The sequence below is a fragment of the Cyclopterus lumpus genome, chromosome 3, assembly GCF_009769545.1.
Source record: "Cyclopterus lumpus isolate fCycLum1 chromosome 3, fCycLum1.pri, whole genome shotgun sequence".
Taxonomy (NCBI): domain Eukaryota; kingdom Metazoa; phylum Chordata; class Actinopteri; order Perciformes; family Cyclopteridae; genus Cyclopterus; species Cyclopterus lumpus.
In genome coordinates this window covers 17985110-18012982 of record NC_046968.1, presented here as the reverse complement: position 1 = coordinate 18012982, position 27873 = coordinate 17985110, and the positions used below count along the sequence as shown (strand labels likewise).

General features: G+C 40.7%; 4 protein-coding genes across 8 annotated transcripts; 2 read left to right on the top strand and 2 right to left on the bottom strand.

Annotated features, from left to right (window-relative positions):
• Nucleotides 1-583: 583 nt before the first annotated feature.
• psmc3 (proteasome 26S subunit, ATPase 3) lies at nucleotides 584-2409 on the bottom strand. The gene is made up of 2 exons (XM_034561994.1): nucleotides 1433-2409; nucleotides 584-1042 (listed from the first exon to the last, which is right to left on the bottom strand). Exons 1-2 carry the CDS (start codon nucleotides 2375-2377, stop codon nucleotides 704-706), a joined length of 1284 nt encoding a protein of 427 aa, XP_034417885.1. The 5' UTR covers nucleotides 2378-2409; the 3' UTR covers nucleotides 584-703.
• Nucleotides 2147-8615, top strand: tbp (TATA box binding protein). 4 transcript variants are annotated; one of them, XM_034562015.1, is made up of 9 exons: nucleotides 2147-2977; nucleotides 3259-3484; nucleotides 4486-4639; nucleotides 4802-4979; nucleotides 5324-5411; nucleotides 6067-6158; nucleotides 6341-6508; nucleotides 6709-6803; nucleotides 7285-8615. In XM_034562015.1, the coding sequence occupies exons 2-9, from the start codon at nucleotides 3434-3436 to the stop codon at nucleotides 7362-7364; spliced, it is 906 nt and encodes a 301-aa protein (XP_034417906.1). In that variant the 5' UTR covers nucleotides 2147-2977; nucleotides 3259-3433; the 3' UTR covers nucleotides 7365-8615. The 4 variants fall into 4 exon arrangements, with proteins under 4 accessions (XP_034417906.1, XP_034417916.1, XP_034417925.1 ...); XM_034562025.1 differs by having other exon boundaries at nucleotides 2402-2761; XM_034562034.1 differs by having other exon boundaries at nucleotides 2470-2767.
• A 3602-nt stretch (nucleotides 8616-12217) lies between these two features.
• pdcd2 (programmed cell death 2) lies at nucleotides 12218-16449 on the bottom strand. The gene is made up of 8 exons (XM_034525719.1): nucleotides 16113-16449; nucleotides 15550-15658; nucleotides 15307-15360; nucleotides 14694-14882; nucleotides 14455-14586; nucleotides 14255-14355; nucleotides 14002-14115; nucleotides 12218-12985 (listed from the first exon to the last, which is right to left on the bottom strand). The coding sequence occupies exons 1-8, from the start codon at nucleotides 16308-16310 to the stop codon at nucleotides 12809-12811; spliced, it is 1074 nt and encodes a 357-aa protein (XP_034381610.1). The 5' UTR covers nucleotides 16311-16449; the 3' UTR covers nucleotides 12218-12808.
• A 1705-nt stretch (nucleotides 16450-18154) lies between these two features.
• Nucleotides 18155-26021, top strand: ppm1g (protein phosphatase, Mg2+/Mn2+ dependent, 1G). Of its 2 annotated transcripts, none has more exons than XM_034526566.1 (14): nucleotides 18155-18320; nucleotides 18618-18754; nucleotides 19465-19537; nucleotides 19880-19965; nucleotides 20198-20327; nucleotides 20606-20717; nucleotides 21209-21402; nucleotides 21667-21845; nucleotides 21945-22082; nucleotides 23035-23137; nucleotides 23231-23362; nucleotides 23563-23692; nucleotides 23874-23973; nucleotides 24228-26021. In XM_034526566.1, exons 2-14 carry the CDS (start codon nucleotides 18644-18646, stop codon nucleotides 24426-24428), a joined length of 1689 nt encoding a protein of 562 aa, XP_034382457.1. In that variant the 5' UTR covers nucleotides 18155-18320; nucleotides 18618-18643; the 3' UTR covers nucleotides 24429-26021. The 2 variants fall into 2 exon arrangements, with proteins under 2 accessions (XP_034382457.1, XP_034382465.1); XM_034526574.1 differs by having other exon boundaries at nucleotides 18162-18320; nucleotides 21670-21845; nucleotides 24228-25160.
• Nucleotides 26022-27873: the final 1852 nt, after the last annotated feature.

The following is a 27873-nucleotide window of genomic DNA, read 5'->3' as shown; positions in this document are numbered from 1 at the left end:
AATGCAATGTGCAAGGAAGAGCTGCTCAAAACTGAAGTGTTAATACATTTAAACATTTTTAAACAACTCCAAATATAAATCATGGATACAAAATATTTTTGATCCATCCTTGTGAAATCTAAATGGCTTTTCAATGCTGCAGTTTGATTGACATTTCACCTCACTCGCCATTTCCTGTTGAGATAAATGCTAAAACAGTGATATGATTAGTATGCAATATAGGTTTGGGACAGTTAGTGTCTATAGCAGCACTGTGGAACTGTTACACTTTAATGGTAATGAGCTTCTTGCTGTATCTCTGCATAATGCATTAGAGTTCAACAATTAAAATGTATTTTTATTATATTTTGACCCTGTCAAATAAACTTGTATGTAAATAAAATAATGCAGTCAATTCTAATGGTATTAATTACACCTGCTCTTTGTCTTCTGAAATGTGTACCAAGAAAAAGGTCTTTAGTGTGAGCAAAAGCATATAGTTTTCAACTATTAATTTCCCATCAGTGCAATTATTCTTCGCCACCTGAAAGAGTGAAAACACAGACTGTCATATTAAAGCTCAGCAGGAAGAGACAACAGTTAATACCTTTTTAAAATGTTTTATTAACCCAAGTTAATCAGTAACTGTAACAAGTGTTTACCCAACAACTGATTTAATAATCAAAGACTCTCTCACACACAAATACAGACACAGAAAGTGTCCTCAGGCATAGTACTGAAGGTTGGCCTTCTTCTTGGCCTGGACCTCCAGGATTCCCTCCATGTAATCTTCATGGTTCAGCTCTGTGGCCCCGCGGCGCAGCGCAATCATGCCAGCCTCCACACACACAGCTTTGCACTGGGCTCCGTTGAAGTCGTCGGTGCAGCGAGCCAGCTCCTCGTAGTTAACGTCGGGACTGACGTTCATCTTGCGGGAGTGGATCTGCATGATGCGAGCTCTGGCCTCTTCGTTCGGCATTGGGAACTCAATCTTTCTGTCCAGGCGACCTGAACGGAGCAGCGCAGGGTCCAAGATGTCCACTCTGTTGGTGGCAGCAATTACCTGGAAAATAGAAATGCATGTAGTTATACTGTAGTCGTCACTCTGTAACATGATGCCACAGCGGTGACTAAAAAGACAGACATTAAAAAAGTTGGTGCTTAACTTATTTCACCCAAAGTAGAACTAACTTTTTAACTTTGTTGTTTTGAGTTTGTTTGTACATCCATTACACTTGTTGATGTGTAGTTTGTTCAAATATGTAGTGTGGTGTACTGTGTGTGCCTATATTTCATATTTAAATGTTAACACAATGTTGGTGTTTGCATTAACACTAACCAGAGCAATTACTCTGATTTCTCCCAAACAGTGTCTGAAATATAACTTTTGAAATACTTAAGAATGACATTGTAAATAAATATATAAGGTGTTTTTTGGTGGCAGCATCTTTACCTTGACCTGCATGTTGGGCTGAAATCCGTCCAGTTGATTGAGCAGCTCCAGCATGGTCCTCTGCACCTCTCGGTCTCCTGCCTTCTCGCTGTCGAACCTCTTGGTCCCGATGGCGTCAAGTTCATCGATGAAGATGATGGACGGGGCTTTCTCTTTGGCCAGAGCAAAGGCGTCCCTCACCAACTTGGCTCCATCTCCGATAAACATCTGGACAAGCTGTGGACCGGCCAGCTTCAGGAAAGTGGCCTTTGTCTGAGCGGCGCAGGCCCTGGCCAGGAGGGTCTTCCCTGTGCCAGGTGGACCGTACATCAGGACTCCTTTGGGTGGCTGGATGCCAAGGTTTTCAAACTTCTCCTTGTGGTTCATGGGCAGGACGATGGCCTCGACCAGCTCCTGGATCTGCTTGTCCAGCCCTCCTATGTCGCTGTACTGCTCCGTGGGGCGCTCATCCACCTCCATGGCCTTGACTCTGGAGTCATACTCGGTGGGCAAGGTCTCCAGGATCAGGTAGGAGTCCTTGTTGACACCCACCAGGTCTCCGGGCTTCAGCTTTTCGGCGTCCACCAGCCCGATCACGGGCAGGAAGTAGGTCTGTCGAGTGGAGGTCTTAATGACGGCGCACTTTCCTTTCCTCTGAGAGTCCAGGTCCACGTTAGCCCCGTCCTCCTCCTGGTCGTTGGGGTCCACATCCAGCAGCTCGATCACATTCGACACAAGGTACGGCAGGGTTTTGTTCACCTTAATCTTCTCCGTGTTTTCTTTGATTTTATCTTTCATGGCCTGAAGCTCGTGGGTCACCCGAAGCACTTCGCTCTTCATGATCTTGATCTCGCTGTCGAGGAGACGAGTCCGCTGAACTATCTCATCTGTGGACATTTTTAATACTTCTTCGCCGATTCCATCCTCCACTTCGTCCCAAACTGATTTGTCACTCAGCGACGCCATCTTTGCTCTAACTGCGTTGAACTGTGACCCGGCGGAACATAAAGCGTCTTCTTCCGGATGTAACCGACGACGCTTTTTAAAAATAGTTTTTTTTAAGTGTAACGTTAGCTAGTTCAGTCTGTTTGTTTTGTAGAATTTATATTAGTGGAATTTTCCCATTGATTTTATTAATTTAAATAATATATGTACCAGACATTCTGATTCACACTCCATACCAGCTTGTGGCGGTAGTGTACCATTTAGTTGTTTGCCAACCGCAAATAACGAAGAAGAAGTAGAAGAAGTACCGGACGACGCTCGCAGGCGCCGAAGCACGAGAACGCGGCTCAAACAAACTAGAAGCTGAATTATTTCGGTTCCTGTGCGGGTCCGAACTGTGAGAGTGTGAGTGTGAGTGGGCGGGCAAGGAGCTGTGGTGCACTGGTAAATGCCAAAGTTATTTGCAACTCTTTTTGGCGCACAAAGCTTTAACTGTGGCCACAGTACGTTTGAGTGCATGCTAGCGGGTGTTGCTAATATTAGCTCTTCAGCTAACTTCAGTTCGCCGATGTGTTGATATCATGCTGGAGGCTGTCAAGACGTCCTGCTCGGAGGCAAACGGTACTCGGGTGGAGACACATTTGTCACCAGTATTTTGCACATTGTACCATTTTAAATTATGCATCATACATTTTGGGCATAATTGAATGAACGAGCTGAAGTATGCATGAGTAAAAGCTAAATGTGGCGATTAGCCAGCAATGGATGTGTTCGCGCCACACATTTGGGTTCAGGTCATTTTGTAAGTTATTCACTCAAACTTGGGAGGATGCACGGTGCTGTGTATTCACTAGTAATAAAGTGTGTATCCGAGTAAACCTGGGTTCTGTCTCACTTTTCAGGCACGACATAGCTGCCAGGGAGAAGAAACGAGAAGAGGGTGTTTCTGCCGGTCCGCTGTGGTTGTTGGTGCTTTTCTACTGTTATAGACTCTACACGCACAGCTTTGAGGCACCTGCTGTGTGAAGTTACTTCCTGCTCTTGGGTGGCAGTGAATTAACGTGAGGAGCTTCAGAGATGGACCAGAACAACAGTATACCTCCCTTCCAGGGGGGGGCCTCCCCTCAGGTAATAATACATTTATTTATATAGCACCTTTTAAAAACAGAGTTTACAAAGTGCTCTACATATAAGCAAGGTAAAACATAACATCAATACAAGTAAACATTTCAGAAAATACATGAGGCAATGCACACAATAGAGGAATAGAAAATTACAAATACAAAATAAAGCAGAACAGACAAACTAAAACAAGGGGAAACTGCATAAAAAAGGACGACATCACTTAAAAGCAGTTCTATAAAAATGGGTTTTAAGAAGTGATTTAAAAGAAGCTACTAATTCTGCTAGTCTTATCCCCTCATGTAGGTCGTTCCAAAGTCGAGGGGCTCTGATGGCAAAAGCACGGTCACCCTTTGATTTAAGCCTTGACTTTGGAACGGCCAGAAGGTAACACCGGTTTCAAGTAAATCTGGTTTATACTTCAAGGTACCAGCTTGTTTCTGCTAAACATCAGCTCCCATCCTGCAGCTTTAGCTTCTGTGTTGCGGCTTATTTGTATTTAATGACTATATTCACTGCCAGTACGAGACACATAGCCTAGTTAAATGGGCTTTGTCACTGTAGACCCAGCATATAATGTCACATACAGGCATGAGAAGTGTTAGAGCCACAACTGGGTGCTGCAAACATAACCAAGGCATAGCTCCACATCTTTCAAGTTTACAAGATGCGATGAGCTCACAGGTTGCAACAGATGCTTACACCCTGACTAACATCTATTTCTGGTATTGACAATTCATTTCATGGAATATTTGAAAATAGCAAGCAAACTTAAACATGTGGCTGCAATGATTCATGATTTAAAGCAGTCTTTTGTTAACTGTCAAACCTGTGTCAATGTTGTATGGCTGCTACTACTGTTGCTTTCACATGTATCATTGCTGTGCAGCCTGCATTTTCAACCTAAAAAAATCAACCCATACACCATTTGTATTTAGATACTTATCATACTTTCCTGTGCAGTCCCAAATTCATGTTTTTATTTTGTTGGTGTGTTATTTGTGCAGGGTGCCATGACCCCAGGCATGTCAATATTCAGTCCCATGATGCCATATGGCTCAGGCCTGACACCCCAGCCCGTCCAGAACACCAATAGTTTGGCTATTCTGGAGGAACAGCAGAGGCAACAGCAGCAGCAACAGGCACAGCAGGCAAACGCAGGTACAACACTCGCTACTGCCATAATTGTCTCCACCCTTTCTAAGCCTAGAGAGATCATAATGTCATCCCTAGAATTGGTGTCCTCCTCTGAAAACATGGAACCATAGTGGATGTTTATCATCTGTTCATATTATAGAAAAAAATACATTAATTGTTTTCCAGGACTTCCTGGCACGTCGGGGCAGACCCCTCAGCTTTATCATTCCCAGGCGGTTGCAGGCTCGACCACCACAGCGCTGCCAGGAAACACCCCGCTCTACGGCACTCCACTGACCCCCATGACCCCCGTCACACCGGCCACACCAGCCTCTGAGAGCTCTGGAATAGTACCGCAGCTACAGTATGTTTTTTTTATCCAAAGAATGGTCAAAGTTCCAGTTTATCAATACAGCTAATACACATACTTTTTCCTTTTATGTTATGTTAATTGCCATAGGGAAATGATGCAAGGAACAAAATGGTGCTCACAGTGATTTTAGAATTTATTTAAGCCATAAACATGAATATAGTTTCAGAGACGTCTTCAGGGTGTGTGTGTTTGTTTGTTTTTTTACTACCAAAGTTGCCATTATTTCCTTAAACTTTCATTTTAAAGTTCTGAGTTCCCAACTGAACAGTTTTCTTATACGTTTCTTACAATGTTTTCTCTCTGCGTTTTAAAATTTTTTATTATCCTACTTTTAGAAACATAGTATCTACTGTAAATTTGGGCTGTAAACTGGACTTGAAGACTATTGCCCTGAGAGCCAGGAATGCAGAGTACAACCCAAAGGTGAGACTGCAGTGCCACATATTACTGTGATCATCTCTGTTGTTCAACATTGTTACCTTTTTTAGCAGTAGGGCTTTAGGGAACATTTCTGTTCATTTCAACCAGCTGTATTTCCCTTAAATGTTGCTATAGTGACATTATGGGTCATGCTAACTCTGCATTTGCCACCGCTGTTGTAGAGATACAGAGAACTGTGGTTTATTGCAAAACCACAAATATCAGGGTGACCACAGTAAACACTGAAATTGGTCAATTGAAATGGCCACAAAGGCTAACTGCATAGGGATCTGCATCCAGGTCAGCTTGCATGTTGGTTTATTTATTATATGTGCTTTTATCAGCTACCATTTGTAATTTGGGATTGTGTGCCTAGCAAAATTATTAGCTAGATAAGTTTTTATTGACCTTTTTTTATGGCACACATTTTGATCATATGAATTAATCGCATGGTTTTATAATCAGAAAATTCAGATTTTTTGATAATCTTTTGTTATTATTAAAACAAAGTTATCGTGTACAAAGATACCTTGATATATTACGTCATCACAATATGATTCCATTGAAAGATAAATTATATTGAATTATTACCCAGCCCTACTTGATATTTATGTAGAAAGACTAATGGCTGTAATTCCCGCTCTATTTTCTTTTGTAGCGTTTTGCTGCGGTCATCATGAGAATACGAGAACCCAGAACCACTGCTCTCATCTTCAGTTCTGGGAAGATGGTCTGCACTGGAGCCAAGAGGTCATAATATTGTTTATTTGCTAACCTTTAATAACCTGAAGATAAGTTGTATCTTCTAGGAAGGATGCTGGCCTTGCTCTGTCTTTGAATAAAATCTCCTCTACCTTCTTGCCTTGTATCTGAATTATTCTCCTCTTTTCTTGAATACTAAATGTTCTCCTCTGCCTCGTTTCTCTCGTTAGTGAGGAGCAGTCGAGGTTAGCTGCGAGAAAATACGCTCGTGTGGTGCAGAAGCTTGGTTTTCCTGCTAAGTTCCTGGACTTCAAGATTCAGAACATGGTGGGAAGCTGCGATGTGAAGTTCCCCATTCGTCTGGAAGGATTAGTCCTCACGCATCAGCAGTTCAGCAGGTAATTTCTTTTGGTTTTATTGTCTTGCTTCATTGAAAAAGCACCAGCACATGAGGAAAGGCTAGATGGGGCTTATTCTCATCAACTTGAAGGACATTATGTAGAGCGTTAAGAGGACTTTTCTCAACTTGAAATGGATTTAATTTAATGACCGAGCTAATACTCGTAATGCTTATTATAAAATAATTTGTCTGTTTCAGCTATGAACCGGAGCTGTTTCCAGGACTGATTTACAGAATGATCAAACCTAGAATTGTCCTGCTCATCTTTGTCTCTGGGAAAGTTGTACTCACAGGTAAGACCTGATCCTCACGGCTAATGGCTTCACTTCACTCATCAGTACACTCAACAAAGTGTTCTAATCACAGCCTTGTTGGAGGAGCAGTTAATGGAGGTTTAGTTTTCATAGACGGTGAATGAGACACATTATGCAGTTTTAGTACTTGGGAGACAGTATTGTCGGTTATGCCTACTATTCAGGTCAAACATACAGAGCTGTACTGTGCAGGTTGCTTGAGGTGCATAGTGGAATCAATATTTTAGAGTAAAAAATTATATAATTTTGATATGAATTCTTTAAAGATTAACTTTCAACACTTTCTAAATGTCCTCAAGTCTTTGTGTTCAGTTACAATAAAGACAGAAACAATTCCTTGTAATATATTGACCATGTTGAGCTATCGGCCAACCACTTCAAAAAGACATGATCAGAACTTTGCATATCATGATTTCTTCTATAACTCGTTGTATTGATGCGTGTTGGTTTTGTGTTTAAGGTGCCAAGGTGAGAGCAGAGATCTATGAAGCGTTTGAAAACATCTATCCCATCCTGAAAGGCTTCCGCAAGACAACGTAGAACCTGCGTACCTTTTTATCACCGACTCTTTGTACTGTTATTTCTTTTTTTATTCACAAGAAGAATCATCTATATGTTGACCTCTACAGATGGACTGTTGTACAGGGATGTCTATTTCTCACTTTTTTTTCCTTTTTTTTTTCTTTGTTTCAGATTTTTACAGGGCTTTTTTTCAGGATTTGTACTTTTTTTTTTTTTTCCGGCTGTATCTTTTTTTCACACAGACCTCCATTCGTTTTAAACCCGTTCTTTTTTTTTTTTGCCCTGTTTTTTTTGCCCCGTTTATTTCAGATTTTGCTGTTTTGCCGTTCACATCCCTGATTGTATATAAGATTGTAAAGAAATGTAAAAAGTGCTGATGAGAAGAGAAACAGTCTGACTAGGACTGTGATAAGTTTTTATTTTAAGCCATTTTAAATAGTTTTGTACGTTGCGTTTTTAGAAATTGCCCACTCTGCCCCCAAGTTATAACAAGACATGTTCAGCCCCACATTCCTCTTAATAGTATTTTCAAGACTTTAGTTTGAGTGACTGTTTATCTCAAACCAAATCTGTCAGCTTTTTGGGTGTTTTAATTGCATGAATGCTTAAAGTGGATTTTCCTCCATTCAAAGATTTTGACATGAGAGATGCAGTCTAGTCTGTAACTGAAGGTGGATGCTCTTAATATTAGATTAGACAGGAGTCAACTAAATTGATCCAAGTCCTGCTACTAAAGTTGTTGGTTAATTCTTTGACTTTTGCGTCACCTGGTTTGGACTACATTTGTACTTATAAATCAACCAGAACCAAAACATGAAGAAAAGACGCTGTTGATTAGACTGCCTCTTCTTTTACTTATCTTAACATCTTGCATCTTTTATTCAGGAGCACTAAAAGATGTCTGATAAACTAAGCATTGTTTTGCCATGTTTTTGTATTCTGTTAAGTTTTTTTTTTTTGTGCCCATTTTTCTGTAAAATGTGTATCGGTTGTCTATACTGTGTGCTCAGCCACACACTCCAAAAAGTAGTGAACATTTTTGGCACTTCATTGTGAGCTGGTTGTGGTGACCATGAGTTTCACCACGTGCGTCTTCCACCCTGACGTCTGTATGGGCAGCAGAAGACAAAAGGGATAATCAATACGTTCCTCTGTGACTCGTGAGTTAAGCAGCAGGAGACCAGAAAGCCCCGTCACGCATTTCAAAGCAATTGTTCTTCTGAAATTGTTAATGTGCTGCACTGTGCATTAATAAATGTGTACATACAAGCTCCCTTGTTAAACCTGCTTTGTTTCCTAGTTTCTGTAAAGCTATCATTGTCCCTCAGCTGGAACATGCACCATCTGAAAACATCTGTTATTCCAAGCTCAGGAAAACTTGACTTTAGAGATACGTGGTACTCATAGCAGCAGCATATAAAGTAGCAGCACTTTAAACATCTGCAGCAGTAAAATGCAACACATCAATGCAGTGGTCATTTTAATTCCAACGCATCAAAATTTGAAAAAAAAAAGTCAAGTCCCTTATTTATATATGTATTTTTCGGAGGTTTGACTGCTTATCTTTTGAGTTATAGTATTCTTGCAGCCATTCAGCAACGCATTAGAAAACCCTATTTAATGCTGTTCCAACATTGTAGAAATTGAATACTGGTGGATTTAAAATATTTTAGAAAAAACCTGACAGTCTGAACTTTGCAACCATCATAGGTCCTCACTGTATTCACCATCTGGAACTCATGCCTAATCCTAACCGTGTGACCTTTGACCTCAGTTCATTTTCCACTACTTACATTGGGCTGCACATCACAGACCACACATGGCCAGTCAATAATGTTCATGCAGCATGCTTTGTACAGGCATCCAGCTACATGAACTGTATAATTAACCCTACAGATAAAATCTCTTTCTTCTTCGCTCCAACAGTTTCTCCAACAGTAATTGTAAGAACGGGACATGTTCATACTGCCAATAAATGACCCCTTCCGAATGTCCTGTTAATTATGTGACTGGCGACATAAGACACTATTCTCATTTTGAGCCAAATGTATTCAAAAGTTATTAAAGGGGAATCTGACAATATGTCAGACACGGGAACCGCCAGATAAAAACAGTTGCACCCTGAGTGGTTGTGCATTGGAGCCCTATAAATACTGCTCAACAACTTTGAATATATTGGTAATGTGTGTGTTCTCAGACATGTGCCGAACAGAACACTGTGCCCTAACACTGCAATGAGCTGAGGACACCCGTGTGTCACGGGAAATAGTGTATAACGTGGGGCGATAGTGTATAACATGGGGCGATAGTGTATAATATGGGGCGATAGTGTATAACATGGGGCGATAGTGTATAACATGGGGCGATAGTGTATAATATGGGGCGATAGTGTATAACATGGGGCGATAGTGTATAACATGGGGCGATAGTGTATAATATGGGGCAATAGTGTATAATATGGGGCGATAGTGTATAACATGGGGCAATAGTGTATATAACATGGGGCAATAGTGTATAACATGGGGAGATAGTGTATAATATGGCGGGATAGTTTATAATATGGGGCGATAGTGTATAACATGGGGCAATAGTGTATAACATGGGGCGATAGTGTATAATATGGGGAGATAGTGTATAATATGGCGGGATAGTTTATAATATGGGGCGATAGTGTATAACATGGGGCGATAGTGTATAACATGGGGCGATAGTGTATAACATGGGGCAATAGTGTATAACATGGGGCAATAGTGTATAACATGGGGCGATAGTGTATAATATGGTGCGATAGTGTATAACATGGGGCGATAGTGTATAATATGGGGCAATAGTGTATAATATGGGGCAATAGTGTATAATATGGGGCAATAGTGTATAATATGGGGCGATAGTGTATAACATGGGGCGATAGTGTATAATATGGGGCAATAGTGTATAATATGGGGCGATAGTGTATAACATGGGGCGATAGTGTATAACATGGGGCAATAGTGTATAATATGGGGCAATAGTGTATAACATGGGGCGATAGTGTATAACATGGGGCGATAGTGTATAACATGGGGCGATAGTGTATAATATGGGGCGATAGTGTATAACATGGGGCGATAGTGTATAACATGGGGCGATAGTGTATAATATGGGGCGATAGTGTATAACATGGGGCGATAGTGTATAACATGGGGCGATAGTGTATAACATGGGGCAATAGTGTATAATATGGGGCAATAGTGTATAATATGGGGCAATAGTGTATAACATGGGGCGATAGTGTATAATATGGGGCGATAGTGTATAACATGGGGCGATAGTGTATAACATGGGGCGATAGTGTATAATATGGGGCGATAGTGTATAACATGGGGCGATAGTGTATAACATGGGGCGATAGTGTATAACATGGGGCAATAGTGTATAATATGGGGCAATAGTGTATAACATGGGGCGATAGTGTATAATATGGGGCAATAGTGTATAATATGGGGCGATAGTGTATAACATGGGGCAATAGTGTATAACATGGGGCGATAGTGTATAACATGGGGCGATAGTGTATAACATGGGGCGATAGTGTATAATATGGGGCGATAGTGTATAACATGGGGCGATAGTGTATAACATGGGGCGATAGTGTATAACATGGGGCGATAGTGTATAATATGGGGCAATAGTGTATAATATGGGGCGATAGTGTATAACATGGGGCGATAGTGTATAACATGGGGCAATAGTGTATAATATGGGGCAATAGTGTATAACATGGGGCGATAGTGTATAACATGGGGCGATAGTGTATAACATGGGGCAATAGTGTATAATATGGGGCGATAGTGTATAACATGGGGCGATAGTGTATAACATGGGGCAATAGTGTATAATATGGGGCGATAGTGTATAACATGGGGCGATAGTGTATAACATGGGGCGATAGTGTATAATATGGGGCAATAGTGTATAATATGGGGCGATAGTGTATAACATGGGGCGATAGTGTATAACATGGGGCAATAGTGTATAATATGGGGCAATATGGGGCAATAGTGTATAACATGGGGCGATAGTGTATAACATGGGGCGATAGTGTATAACATGGGGCAATAGTGTATAATATGGGGCGATAGTGTATAACATGGGGCGATAGTGTATAACATGGGGCAATAGTGTATAATATGGGGCGATAGTGTATAACATGGGGCAATAGTGTATAATATGGGGCGATAGTGTATAAAATGGGGCGATAGTGTATAACATGGGGCAATAGTGTATAATATGGGGCGATAGTGTATAACATGGGGCAATAGTGTATAATATGGGGCGATAGTGCCCAATATGATGCCAAACACTTTCCCCCCCAACACTTCAATGAGCAGAGGACACACATGTGAGTATTATCAGATGTCTGGGGACTGGTGCCCAGTGCCTAACATTACATTACATTACATGTCATTTAGCTGACGCTTTTATCCAAAGCGACTTACAATAAGTGCATTAAACCATGAGTCCAAACTCAGAACAACAAGAATCAAGCAAGTACAATTTCTTCAATAAAGTTAAACTACATGATAATGAGCCGAGGACACTTGTGATGCTACTACTTCTTTTCCATTGTTCAATGCAAATACCTGTATAGTGTGTGTGTGTACTCATGTACTCTACACACTCACAGTACCAGTATTTTACTTTATACAGGCTAATCCTCCACATTGATTATTCATTGTTGTACTCAGCTGGACTAGTTACTCACCAGATTACATAGATAGATTATTCTTCCTGTCAGTGAAAGCCATCTCTCTCTATAACGTTTGGGATGTTCAATGTTTGTGATGAACTAATTTGAATATTTGCTGGAAATGTATTGAAAAATCATTCAGTGACATTTATAGAGCTTTTATTACTGGAAACGTTATCTATTGTGACCAATGTTATGATAGAATTGACAAGTAGTATTTTGCTAATATTTAAATTGTTTGTCTCGAACAAACAGAAAAATGTTAATAAGCAGATGAATGCTTGTTATTATGTTTGTCTTTCTGACTATTTGCTTCAATAGGCTTACTGTATGGTATGGTATGTAGCACATAACCCACAAACCACTTAGGTCAGACATACCACCAGAAACCTTGTTCTTAGCAGAAAGAATTTTAAAGTATAATAGGAAATATTTGGAAGTGTTAAGAAACCAGAACTATAAATCCTGTCTAAACTTCTAATAGAATTAATATAGATGGTGAATTTTTGCACTCCAAAAACATCTTTATTGTCCTCGACAGTCTTAGAAAGATTCCTCTCTCGGCCAGCTTAATGACACTGATTTTAATTTGATCTGTGTGTCATCAGTTAGACGAGCAGCAGCAGATGTCCATTCTACTAAATGGGGAGCAACATCACGACGAATGAAAAACAGTTTCTTCACTGCTGCTCTTTCACATGCACCCTGAACTCTGTCCAGCAGCAGGAAGATCTTATGTGGGCTTCATCTGCGTGTGATCTGAGCTGAAGTCCTGTTTCCAGATGAACTCGGGGCGGTATTGGTCGTCATGGTTACAGCTGGCAGAGCACGTATAGACAGCCAGTGTCCCCCAGTCGATACTGGCTGCAGTCGAGTCCACACACAGACTGTTTAACAGCTGCGGCATCACCTAAAGACACACGCATGGTTATTACATGTGTATGAAACACACCATCAGACATTGACACAAACATAATGCAGCACCCTGCGTTGTTCAAACAAGGCTGAGGAACTTGTTCTCCTTTTCATCAGATATTTAGTGTTTTATATATTTTTTCATACATATTGCATCCGCTTCAAAACATTGGTACCGTGCTGCGAACAGATCGGGTCCAGTCCACATCCTGGACATGGTCAAACCGTACACCCCAGCTCGTTCACTTCACTCTGCTTCTGCCAATCGGCTTGTAGCTCCGTCACTACGAGCTAAACACTCAAAGAAGTCACGACTGTTCGCTGTCCTGGCTCCTTAATGGTGGAATGACATCAGGACAGCAGAAAGTCTCTTCACCTTCCGTTGCAAACTAAAAACACATCTTTTTCGACTATACCTTGAATAGGTAAGGAAGCGCCGTAGTAGCACTTAAATGGCTCTTACTGATAGCACTTTGTAGTTTAACTTTATTGAAGAAATTGTACTTTCTCGATTCTTGTTGTTCTGAGTTTGTACTCATGGTTTAATGCACTTATTGTAAGTCACTTTAGATAAAAGTGTCAGCTAAATGAAATGTAATGTTGGCACATTACCACCATGATATTATTATATAAGTTATTTAACCACCACATGAATAAAAATCACAAACGTCTTCGACTTTGGGGTTATTCTTCTTGCTCACAATGAACTGTGATAAGAAACCTCTGGTCACAGTTTTCCAAGATAAACAGTGGTCGGACTGAACTTTGACTAAATCAACCATTGCTATTGTCATGTTGGACATTACTAAACCTTTCCACAGCTAAAAGACAGAACTCGGTCCACTTTGTCACTCCTAATATTAAAGTAAAGCTTAACTCGGCACGTTTATCACAAACCTGCATAGACAACTTTATATACTTGGCACAGAATAATAGCATGCTGGCATTTAAGACTTGTGAGTAAGAAGGAAAACCAGGGGAACAGAAGATCGAGGGAGAAGAAAGGACTACCTGAAACTCAAAAGTCCTTTTGGCGCCACAGGTGCATGCTGGGATATCCTGATCGCAAGGGATCTGCTGAAAAGAGACCCACAAGGGGGAGCCCCCTCGACTGTAACGCACCACCTGAACACAAACAAAACACTTTGAGACGCTCACAGAGGAAACTGTGTAAGATCTTTCTAACTTCACATTGTCAGTGTGAGGAGGGACTCGACTCGATTGTCTTCATTGATGTCTTTTTCCTTGCGAGTCATTAGTTAACCTGGTGTGGTTCTGGTGCGATCCTCTTTTTAAACCGCTGGAACACTTTGTTGTCTTCAGTCTCATGCATAGCCATATCCTCCAGGTCCGTCTCTGCCAGAGCTGAATAGAGAACAGTCAGTCAGAAGAGACAGGAGAGATTAGTGAACTACTTCATGTGACCAATGTTGTTATAGTTGGAAGTAATAATTGAAGCCTCACTGTCTGCTAAGGAGGGACACTCTTCACTCCCTTTCTCTTCTACATCCTTCTTTGTGTCTTCCTTCTCCTCAAGTTCAGTGACCAGCTCAGACTCAGGGAAGAGGAAGGTTGAAGTTGTGACAATGGACGCTTCTATATAGACAAACAAAGACAGAGCAGAGACATCAAGTCAAATTGACCGAAACTCTGCGACTCTAAACTCAAGCAGGAATAAGAATATACATGCATAAAACACTCACCTTGAGTGCAACACTCCCTCTTGTGTGTGTGTTTCCAGTGGAGGGTCTGGTGGTGTTTTCCACAGTAGCTTACAGTGTGACAGCGGGAACAGGCTTTGTTGCCGGGACAACCACACACCCAGCATAGTTTAATTCCAGAGACAGGCAACACACTCTGGTCCGGTTCACAATCGCTGGAGGGTTTATCCTCTGAGGAAAAGAAAGAGTAATGATGGACCTAGGACCTTACGATGTGAGGTCCTAGGACAGGGATGTCGTATGTGTACAGATTGTAAAGCCCTCGGAGGCAAATTTGTAATTTGTGATATTGGGCTATACAAAATAAACTGAATTGAATTGAATTAATGAATAATAGCAAAGCAAAGTTGAAATGCATTAAAAAATAAATTCTTAATTAAAATTAAAATTGAAAAGAATCCCCTTGCAAATCAGTTTAAAAAGCTTGCGTAAGCACATTACATAATACCGAACATAATGTACCAATACTTGTATATCAGCTCACTAAATATATGGTATAAGTATTGATAAATGAAACCTCTTAGCTCAACTCTTACTTATAGTAGGAGGTGACAAAGAGTTATACTTTTACTGACATCCTGCAAAACACACCAACCTGGAGGATCGTAGGGGTAGAACTCATTCCTCCTCGGCAGCTGGCAACTGAAAACTAAAAAGGAAAGGAGGAGAGAACACAAGCGGTCAGAAAACTTGACATCATTATATTTACGCTTTTTTTAATAGTTAGAAGAGTAAATAGTGTTAAGAAATGTGGACAGGAGAGGAAGCAGAGCAAAAAGACTGAAGAGTGACACGACGAATGACAAACATTAAAGAAACAATAAAGGTGACAGGTTACCTTTCACACAGCGGCTATCGTTGCATGTGTAGCACTCACGAGTTTTACAGCAGAACACAAAGAGTGTTCTGTGGAAACTTCTGTCCTGACCAGAAATTGGTGCATACACCTGCACGAAAGGTGGAGAGGGTACTTTAGTACTTTATTTAGTTGTATAACGAAGGGGGTACATAGAAGTTAACTACTGCAGGATTAAGGCAATTGTCAGTTAGGGTCTCTTATAAATATGTCTAAATATGCCTGATATTATATTTATGATGTTTCTGCTCCTGAGCAATGTTAAAACCCATTTTTACACCTTTACTCTTTTAATGTGACGATGCGTTGTGTGAGATACTGTGTTTTCTGGGAATATAAGGTTAAAATATTTGACTAGGAATACTCCGGTCTTGATTGTACCGTTTTAAACAAGAAATAATAGAGAAGACAAATCAGACTCAGCAGATGATACTTTTTGGATGAGGTTCAGCTGAGAAGAAGAAAGTCAACATATATATATATATATATATTTTCCACCATCAAGGGGACATTATCACTGACCAGCGTGCAGCGTGGATACGAACCTGCAGCAGGAAGGCCAGAGGCAGGCGGCATATGTCACACTCCAGCTCGGGCACTGTGGGCAGGCCTGTCTGGCTGAGCCACGCCGGTTTCCCACCGACTTTACTGGGGAACTGCGGGGAGAGAAGCCGCCACGGCTCCGCCTCCTCCAGGAAACCCAGATCTACCTCCGCCGAGGACCGGCTGGGATCACCGGACATACCGCAGGGGTGTTTCTGTGTATGTCACAGGAATATGTCAAGATAGATAATTATACAAAATAAACGGATTATTTTCCAAACTCTCACCACACAACACATGAAATGCGAGTGCAGTTCAGAAAAGGGTCCGTAAGGAAACACTTGCCATGTGGTGTTTCGTTCCGCAAGCCTATTATACTTTATACTGATTCACTGGTTCAGATTTTATAGTAAGTAGCTAAGTATGCGATCGTGTAGTAACGTTAGTTGCATCCGTTGGATTAAACCCAAATATCAAAACATGTTAATGAGGTCAGGTTAGGATTAGTTTAGGTTAGATTAGGATTGGCTTAGGTTAGATTATGTTAGGTTAAAATGTAATACACATCGCTGTGCCAGCAGTGTCTGATTTAATATAGAATATATACAATTCAGTTTATTAATTTACACTTATGTTATTGAATATTTATTTTAAAACAATTTTCAAAGGATTTTTGAATTGATGCTAATTTTAAATATTTTTTTTTTTTAAATACACATACTCCTTCACGTACCCCCATTTGAGAACCACTGTAATACGATATAATGGTGATCAAATAAACGTTAGTCAACCACCGGCTATTAGCCCTATGCGTGAATATGAATTTGTACTTCATATATTTATAAATTACAGAAATTAAATATAAATCAAGAACACAAAACTACCAAACCTCAGATTAGATCAAGTAGTTAATGAAAAGTTAAAAAAATCACTGCAGTTGGGCAGTTTCACAGGATGTAATCACAATGCAATGCCACCACTAATTCTGAAGGTTTCTGCTTCTAGGGGAGTATTAACTTGTGCTTGACATATAGAATTAGAAAATACCAAAGATTGTCTTTCTTTGCTAATCTAGACGTGTGCCGATGTCATCAGATAGAAGTAAGTATATGTGAACTACTGCTCTTAGCTAAGGAAGGTCATGACCTGCTGATGTAAATGTATTAGTGACCGACATGTAACCTGGGGAACCAAATGGCCCTGTTGCTCAGTTTTACAGGAACAGCAAACTACCTCAATTAATATATTGCTATTTATATAATAAGAATCAACGTGAAGTGTAGTCAATTCCGACCACAATGTTCACAAACAAGCACAGTGCTATATCATTCTTTAGACCAAACTGCCTACATGATGATGATGTGATTTTGTCAAAGGGGCGAAGACACTGACAGCAGAGTTAGAACTAAACAGGTTAGATGTTGAATGATTATGACAGTAACAGTTATGATATAGTAATGAAGGTAAAAATGGGAAGCACAGGTAAGACTAAACCAACTGTCTCTTTATTTTTTAATTGTCATTATTTATTGCCTTGTGTTCAACACATGCTCACTCTTCCATGTAATAATGTTTGGTTCTAAAATTACACAAATATAACAAGTAAATACATGATGTATATAACTAGGTGGCAAATTAAACATGAACATTAAATATCAGAGAAAATAAAGGGCATTGAATATATCTGTATCATTAACCTAGTTAAGTATCAAAGACACAGGCAAATATGACTAAATCTATGGTTTAAATACACTTACACTGCCATCTACTGGTAGAAAGGGGTAACACTATGAATGCTAATGCTGCGTTCACACCAAAAGCGTTGCGAATATTGGTTGCTTTTTGGTGCATAAAAGCAATAACTCTGCACACAAAAATGACTTTGATTACATTATATTACTTGCCTGCTTTGAGGATTTTCTGTATCTTGTGCCTGTATGTTTTTTGTAAAGCTTGTTCATTGATTTAAAAACAAAAATCGATAATACAAAAAAAAAAACTGACATCATGACGCGCGACGTACATCTGGGGCACGCCCCCTAGTTCGAACGAAAGGGACGTGCGCGTGCGCTCACTTCCTCCACAGCTCCTGCTTCTCCTCGCTCCGCCCGTGTTGATAGCGGCTTCTGCTTTCACACGTGCATTCTCTTCTATGTGAATCTCTCTCCTCGGAACACGGTTATAAAACGTATCCTGATCTGTCGGAAGAGGTAAGTTAAATCTTTATTTTTGTTGGATCTTTCTACAACTGCGCAGCCGCTTGCGCGTGTGTGTGTTTGTGTGTGCGTGTGTGTGTGTGTGTGTAGGGGGGGAGGGGGGCAGAGGTTAGGGCTGGAAGTTTAGCTGTGTTAGCATGATGTTAGCTAGCTAGTGCGTCTACTTTTTGTTGTGGTGTTGCTAACGTTAGCTAGCTAGCAGGCTGGTTGAAGTGGGACAAATGAAAACCGTCGCGTCTCTGTCCGTTGAGCTAAAATGTGACGTTTCCCCCCGCGTCATCTTCTTTCCAGGTGTGAAGCCATAGTAACCGACGACCATGGGGGCTTATCTGTCGCAACCTAACACGACCAAGACCTCTTCCGATGGCGGCAACGGCAACATGAGCTACGGCTTCTCGGCCATGCAGGGCTGGCGCGTCTCCATGGAGGTGAGGCGGAAAATCATTGAACGGATCAAAGACTACAATGTTGCCCCTTCTTGAACGCAACGAACAGAGAATTTGATTTAAGCTGTAAATGGCGGGATAAGAGGGGGGGGGGGGGTGTTTGAGGCCTCTTTCTGGAGAGGTTTCTTTGCACAGGCTGGTTGTGATCTTTCAGTAGACAGAGTTCGCCACACCGTAACTATCTTTTCACTAAGCATCAGCTGTAGTGGTGGATTAAATCCGTAGTTAAGCCACAGGGTCTTTTTTGTATGCCGAGTTGCATTGTAATCACTCCCCCCACAACAGGAGAGCATGTCATTGATGCCTGCTGTTTGACTCGTTGTCTGGTCTTATAAGAAAGATACGTATATTACAACATACTACATTTGTAAATGCAGTGCCAATGCCTCATTATATTATGTCACTTGTGATGAGAAAACCAGTTAATTAGCAGTAATACAGCTCTCAACAAGACATTAACTGGTAAGGTTGCTTACCAGATACATGTATGGATCTGTGTAATGATAACATGTTGTTGCTTGATAACAGTGAGATGAGCAACAATAAGCATTTCAATTATATACAAAATGAGGTAATTTATATAGGTTTATAATGTAGAGGTTGCTTTTTTTACTAGAAGAGATATTTCTGTTTGTATTTCTGATATTTCTGTCTGTATTTTAATGTGCATTATTCTGTTTGTTGTGCCACAGGATGCTCACAATTGTATCCCAGAATTTGATGGGGAGGAGACAGCCATGTTTTCTGTGTATGATGGACATGGAGGTAACTCACATACACACTGTGTTCCGTTAACATTATTTTGCGGCATGTCAAGCATATATATATATATATATATATATATATATATATATATATATATATATATATATATAATTATTTTTGCGTCAGCCAAGTCTTGACCTAACCCTAATGTGGACAATGCGCACAAATTTTTTCGCATCACAAACAGCAGTCAGACATCCAAATGTTCTCTTCCCTTTTTGATCACAATTTAATTTCTGTGATGTGTTTCTGAGGATTTTTTTTCTTGTTGTTTTACACACCTCTGAGAACTTTGTATACCAACCTATCCTAAGAATGTATTCAACCTGCTGTACCATTCAGGTGAGGAGGTGGCTCTATACTGTTCAAAGTACCTTCCTGACATCATCAAGGAGCAGAAGACCTACAAAGATGGCAAACTTCAAATGGTGAGGCTCAATGGCATGACCTGTCTTAAACAAGTTTGACAGAGCAGATGTCGTCACAACCAGAGGCTTGCTGCTTAACTGTGGCATAGTTACAATTAAGGTGGCAATGTATTTTGAGAGTGTGTCCTCTGTTTCACAGTACTGATACACACTGAACGCAACATGATTCCCATCCACCAATATTGCACTGACTCCTGAACTTTGCTGACACCTTTTTGCATAATGTTTCCAGGCTCTGGAGGAAGCCTTTTTGGCCATCGACCGCAGAATGACCACAGAGGATGTCATTAAGGAGCTCGTCCAGATCGCTGGGCGTCCCACTGAGGCGCCGCCCGTTGAAAAGGTGGCAGAGGAGGATGATTGTGAGTACACCCCTAACAATGAGATGTATGTAGTAATGTTTGATGTCGATGTGTTGTAAGGAACATGTAACAAGCACATTGATGTTGAATAGTACAAAGGAATGAGAGTATTGGCATTCAGCAAAAGGTAATAAACCAAGAGAAAAGTAATTATGACTTCAAGAATACAAAACATCCTGAAATGTATGCATGTACACTGCAGGTAGTTTTATGACGGGAATGTCAAATCCTAATTATAATGACATCTAAATGTTTCCATGTTTCTACACTCCTTTCAGTGGACACAGAGGAGGCAGCTTTACTCCATGAGGAAGCCACAATGACCATAGAGGAGCTGCTGGTACGCTATGGCCAGAACCTCAATGCTGTCAAGCATGCCGCTGCCATCAGGTAGTCAAACACACTTTTTCTTTGGAATTTTCATAAAAAGGACACCCAATGTGTCAACGAAGAAGTGGAGTTTGAGCCTCAAATAGCCAGTGAAACCTTCCTGCAAATGTTCCTTTTCAAAAAGGATGCCGAGTTGACCTCAAACAAGTCAACCGTTACAGTAATCAGAGATTTTTGTAACGTTTGTGTCTTTCTGGCTGTTTAACTGATTACCTTACTGTATGATGTCTTGCCTCTTTTGAACATAAAACATACATCACATAAATTAACTAGTGGTAGTATTACATGGCTACATTGTTTTTTATCTTTGGACACATTTGTATGTAGTCTGTATTTTTTAATTTAAAAGAATTCAAACAACTGAACGCCAGGAACCTATTTCTTGGCTTTAGTAACCCTGAGTGCAGATTTCTTGTATTTTTAAAAAACAAACTGTAATTAAAGTTTAAGATGTGGTCGGCTCTCTTTTATTTCTCGTGTTTTGTTCTTAGTGCGGCTGCTAAGAAAGCGTCCTCTTCGAAGCCTGAGGTCTTGGAAGACAAAGAGGAAGGTGGGAAAGAACAGAAGGAGGGGATAAATGGAGAGGTGGAGGAGAGCAATGGGAAGGGGAAAAAAGGCGAAGGAGCGGCATGCGGGTCGAAGCTGCGAGCCTGTCGGAGAACAGGAGGTGAAGGCAGTGGTCCAGGTACGGGAACTGAGATTAACGAGTCTTTAAAAAGTACATTGTTGTCCTCAAAGAAAAATTAACAATAAAAAACGTATGTGTTATTGTTCCAGTTTAAAACTAATTGCAGAATTTTTTTATTTGTATCCTTTTATGTGAAAAGAGAAAAATATCTACTCAAATACTGAAAATGTATCTTCGGAATTTACTGTTGTGTTAAAAAAAAGTTTAGGTGAGTATGCACACCATCGTTATCTGAGCACTTAACCACCGTCCTCTCTACAGCAGGTGACTGTGGAGGTTCAGGAAGCGCCAATGGAGAAGAAAAGGCTGGTAAGGCAGAAGGAGACGCAGGTCCCTCCTGCTCCTCTTTGTCCACTAAGGATGCAGGCGATTCCAAGTCCAGATTTTTTGATGACAGTGAGGAGTCTGGTGAGGGAGAAGAGGAGGGCAGTGATGAAGAGGTGAGAGCAGAATAATCTGACCTATTGAGTTGGGAAAGCTCTCACTCTGATGACTTGAAAGGATTGAAATTGTAATTCTCACTTTTTTCTTTTAATTAGGAGGGCAGTGAAGAGGAAGAGGGTGACAGCAGTGAGATGGAAGAAGAAGAGGATACAGAGGAGGGCGAGGAAGACTCTGAAGATGAGGAGGGGGAGGAGGAGGAGATGTGCCTACCTGGAATGGATGGCAAGGAGGAGGTCTGTACAAAGGAGATTGAAACGAATTGTGCTGGGGATATGGGCTGATTTTACTTCTTAACTTTTTAGCTGTTGTGTTAAAAGATGAATTGCAGTGAACATGTCCTGTGGGTGGAGTATAACTATTTATATAATGATGATTGGCTTACACATTAATTTACCTTTGTTCAGTGTGATAATTAGGTTTGGGGTAGAAGGTGATACTCATCAGACTTATGTTCACCAATGTTTGTTTAGAGCACAATACGGTAAAATATGGATTAAATATTATCCATGGACAACAATAGATTTGACTGCGTGTATAATATAAATGTAATTGAGTGACCTGGTGAAGTTACGAGTGGGAACAACAATGCTGTGTTTATGGAGTTAATGTACAGAAACTACATTTCGTATCATCAAAACTAGTCAATTTGTTGTCATAGTTTGGACTCTCCGAGTACCTCTTGAATAAGTTGACATTGATCACTAAAATATAGGACATCTTTCAACTGGTAACATGTCCCAGAGTTTTGATATAAATTGTCTTCTAACACGGCAAAGTGTTGTCAGGTGCGAATATTAATTGGTAGAATTGGTCATATTGAAACATTAACACTTTCTACATGATCCCAAAAAAATTTACTTTTGGAGAGCTGGGCATGTAGCAGTAATTTGTTTTAAGCCATTTAAAGAGCTCAGCTGGAATTTCCAACTGTGACGCAAATAAATAGGTGTTGGATAGCCTCATTGCAGCAGAAGCCAAGTTTAGCGATTTGTGATGACTTTTTGTAAATGGAAGACGCTTTGATTGCTGCCTGCAGAGAAATGTCTGAACGTTTTTAAGTCGTTCATTTCAGTCATGGAATGAAAAAACATTCAAAGATTGTTAAATGTTGTGGATAGATTTGTTGGCGTAAAACATCATGGAGGTTTTAAGTGCATCACATCGCCCATGTTCATGTATTCCCAGCCTGGCTCAGACAGCGGCACCACAGCTGTCGTGGCTCTGATCCGAGGAAAACAGCTGATCGTGGCCAATGCTGGAGACTCTCGCTGCGTGGTGTCTGAGCGCGGTAGGTCCAACTTATTTGGTGTTACAAATAAATGTTTAAACGTCATTCCCCCGCAATAATGTTGTATTAAATGTAAGAGCTGTGTTTCTGTAGGCAAGGCTGTCGACATGTCGTACGACCACAAGCCAGAGGACGAGGTGGAACTCGCTCGCATCAAACATGCTGGAGGGAAAGTGACCATGGATGGACGAGTCAACGGTGGACTTAACCTCTCTAGAGCTATTGGTATGCCTTTCTTTGTGACCTTTGGATTAGCCTTGTAAGCGCTCATATTTTTTTGCAGCATAATTAAACCCAACAAAAGCTCTAGGTCAATAATGTATACATTTTTTGGGGGGTTCAAATTGGCATTTAAAATGTTTGTGCTCTGAGATGACAGCCTCCTCTAAGCGGAATGTGTTTCTAACTGTGACTTTGACTCTCAGGTGATCACTTCTACAAGAGGAACAAGGCTCTGCCTCCAGAGGAGCAGATGATTTCTTCAATGCCAGATGTCAAAGTTCTGACTCTTAGCGCGGACCACGACTTCATGGTCATTGCCTGCGACGGAATCTGGTGAGTTTGTGCTCATGGGCAGTTTCTCCTTGAAGTTGGTTATTCATGATTCATAATAAGCCGTAGTCTTAGATATGAAAGCTTTCCACATGCCAGTTACCATGTTAACGCATGTCAGGTTTCTTTTGTTATCTGTTGTGTAGTTGTTGGTGAGCCCTGTTACCATATGTGTTGTGTGCAGGAATGTATTGAGCAGTCAGGAGGTTGTGGACTTCATTAGCGAGAGGATCAAACCAGACAAGAGCGGCAATGTCAGACTCCTCTCAGCTATTGTGGAAGAGGTAAGAGAGCTCCCAATACACACTTAATGCTTTACATGCATAACACCACTCCCAAACCAGCCCCTCCTCCCTCTGCCAGAGAGAGAACCCACATTCGCAATAAGAGGGAGGATGATGGGACATTTGTTCAAAAGATGTTATGTATTTTAGCTTGTATTTGTCTTGTTGTGAGTCATTATGCTATCTAGCTTGTAGCCTTAGTTGACTCAAACAAGTGCCTCTTTAATTTGAAACCTGATATGTCCTCCTGACAGCTGTTGGACCACTGTTTGGCCCCCGACACATCTGGAGACGGGACAGGATGTGACAACATGACCTGCATCATCATCACCCTCCGGCCACACCCATCCCCTGGTCAACCAGATGACAAGAAGAAGAGGAAGCACCAGGATGAGGCAGAGGGAGCCGAGCCAGAGAAGAACGGAAGCGATGGCAAAAAGGCTAAAAGCGACTAACGGCAAAGAGAAACTGTCCCAGAGGGAGCAGCTGGTCCTGGGCTATCCAGAGACGCATTCTGTTTAATCCTTACCTCACAAACATGAATTCACCCTAAAACAGATATTACGATTGCTAAAAGTTAGATCGGCTGAATTAAGATCATCAGTATAGTTATTTGTCCTTCGTTTTCAGCCGATTCTCACTTTAACACCCCCTCCAGTTTCTAGGTTTTCGCTCAAGTTGGAAAGAAGCTGGACACAAGTTTACTTCATAAATTTAACAAAAACGACTCTAAGGCATGTTGAATAGCACATACTTTTCCATTTTTTTGTAACTAAAAGGAAGCTGCAGAACAAAACAGTCTACCAGACATTCACTGCTCTGTTGAGATCTTTTTCCACACATGGCATTTTCACCATGTTGTTTTAGTAGAAGTTTGAAGATGGCTCTCGTAGTGACCTGCCTCTGATTGATTCTACGGTTTGACACGTGCATTTCCATTGCAGTTTTGCAACAATGCCCTTTGTGTGTTGTGGTCAAATTACAAGGCATTCATTGTATCTCAAAGTGCCATAACAATCCTAAATTCTTTTTTTGTAACACCATATCATAACCTCAAATTAGTGACCCAAAATGGCTGCAGATAAATTTGCATTGTATAAAGGTGTAACGGTAGAAAAAGGGATTGAATGAGGGGATATTATTGTCTTTTGTAGCCTACATCCAAGATTAAAGATGCAGCAAGAGTGCGCTTGTTCGTCCAGTGTGACATTGAATGTGTTGCGTCGCTGGTTCAGTAAACAAGAGGGACAGAAGGATTTACAGTAATAGTCCTGTTGCTCTTGTGTGCCATTTTATATTTTCCCCCTATTAGCACCATTCACATGAGGATAATTTGTTCAGTCTTGCTGGTCACGCAACAGCCCAATCACCTACTTTAGCCTTTTTCTCCATTCCTGCTTTGTGTCTCACAAAATCTGCACATTTCCAGACAAAGTAAAGGCCAGGGTTTTGTGAGCTTGTGTCTAGGATCTGATAGCGGGGAAACGGGCAGAGACACAAAGACTTGTTTCCTTTCATGTCTGTGTGTCCATCCAGAGTACGCCTTTGATTGAAGCCCAGGACTGACCCTCCACACTAAGCTCGTCTCCAGGACTCCACCGTTCTCCACTCTCCCCGTTTCTATTGCAACACCTTTTTAAGATCATCTTTAGAACATGTGTTTAACCTAAGGGGGGTAGGGTATTTCCAGTTATTGGCAATTAATTTCTATGAAGCAAAACATTTTTGTGAGCACACGCCCTGACGCTGAACTGGAGGACAACTTTGAGTGGAAATACAATTTGAACTTCAGAGTACGGAGACAGTGTAGCTGTTAAGAATAATTGTCTTTATTTGCAGAAGCCTCATTAAAACCACATTGTGTGACTGTACGTTTGTTGTACCATCTTGTCACCATGCCCTTTTTTTTCTGTACAAAGTTTTTTCAATACTTGTAATTGAAGAAAAAGAAAATGCTTTCTTTGTAATTGTGAGTTAATGTGACATTTTTGGTGCATACTCTTTTGACACCAGTATGTAAGTACATACAAATACATTTTTTTAAATAATGAGAACCGTATTCCTGTGTTTATTTAAAACAACCAGTTGTTTTGTTGAAATTCTGCTCTATATAATCAACCGAAACATTTAATCAGGCATCATTTTTCAATGCCAGTCAAACTAAATTTGAGTAAATCAGAATGCAGCATCCTCAATATGTTTGATGGTTATTGAACATCATCGTACATGACAAAATAGTTTAAATGCATGGTTGTCTAGATAATACAACGCAAATGTTAAGCAACAATGTTCATCTGTTCACATAGCACTTTGGTACACCTACCAGCCAGACTGAGATACAAACCTATATTTTAGTAGATTATACATTCATGTTCCTCTAAGGATGAACTCTTTCTTAATGAGCTTTTGTTTAGGACATTCATTCATATTTTGTGATATTGATTGCTAGAGGTTTTGGCCTGAAACTGCTTTGTTCCAAAAGGATATTCACCCTGAAAGTTTACAGTTGTGTCAGGCTTGGTTCTATCTTAATTTGCATATACACTAACGTATATTCTGATGCTTACACCTCTGCAGAAATCGTATGACTATCTCTTGAGCCGGAGACCTATGGTTAAAGAGTTAATGATCACATCAAAATCAAACTGTCTAAAAGCAGGTTTAATAATTAGTAGCTCTCACTTTGTCCATATAGGATATAGTGAAGCTACACTTTGGCATAGTGGTGTTTTGAGATAAATGCTAACATCAGCTGTTTAGCAAGTATACAGTTAACCATGCTCACATCTTTGTTTAGCGTGCTAAAATCTAAACACAAAGAGCAACCGAGGCTGATGGGAAGTATTGGACAACAAAACTACACTAACACTGATCGCAGCACTTTATGTATATAATACAAGTTTAAATGTCTTATTTTATATACTCTTACTTATTTATTTTACTTTTCTCTATTCATCTGTACTTATTTCTGTCTTTGTGCTGCTGCAACAGCTGAATTCCCCCTGGGGATGAATGAAGGCTTTATCTTAAATAAAAAATGCTGACCTGGGGAAAAGTTAAGGGATCACCAAAGATATTACCATTCATTCTGAGAGGTCAATACATATGAGTATTAAAATGTCATGACAAGCCATCCAATAGTTCTCCAAACATTGCTGGACAGACCTTTGTTCTTTGTAGGACAGTGTGCTCACACAAAGTCCTACAGATGGCAGCAAAGACATTTGGACCAATAATGCTGATGATGATGTAGCCACGTGCCATCAAGGGCAAAGAGCCTGGAGGGTTTCATACTGACCAGAGAGCACCGCCCCTGATTCCACAGACTCACACACCTTCAGCCCAAGAGGACATACCCGACAGTAACCCCATTTCAATCAAATAAAGACTATTTGCCTCCATGGCACATGATCAAAGTCCTTCTCATGAAGACGCAGTGGGCATGTTGTACTTTAAATCTCCATAGAAACAGGAAAGCAAAAGAGGACAGACTTTAGTTCCCATCAGCCTCTGGGCCTCTGTCCTGCTCTGCCATTGGCTGCTACTCTACAGTCCTTGTGGCTGCTCTGCTCCCTGAGGATCAGTGTTGCTGCAGGAACAATAGAAAGCAAGAGAGGAAACACACCCTGTCCTTGGAATCTAAAAATGTCATCACACACACACCAGAATACACACATTTTATCCCTGTCTTTAACAGGAAGGATGCTTTTTGTTCTTGCATGTAGATTAATTGCTTAGTGGTCCAAGCAAAGTCTGTTAGTCTGGGTGTTTGTTCTCTTGTTGATAACGGCACTATTTCTTTCCCGATGTATAATGAATACATTTAAAACTACTCTGCTCTTGGCTACCATACCAAAAATAAGATACATGACTCACTCTTCCCCAGTCAATGGACACTGG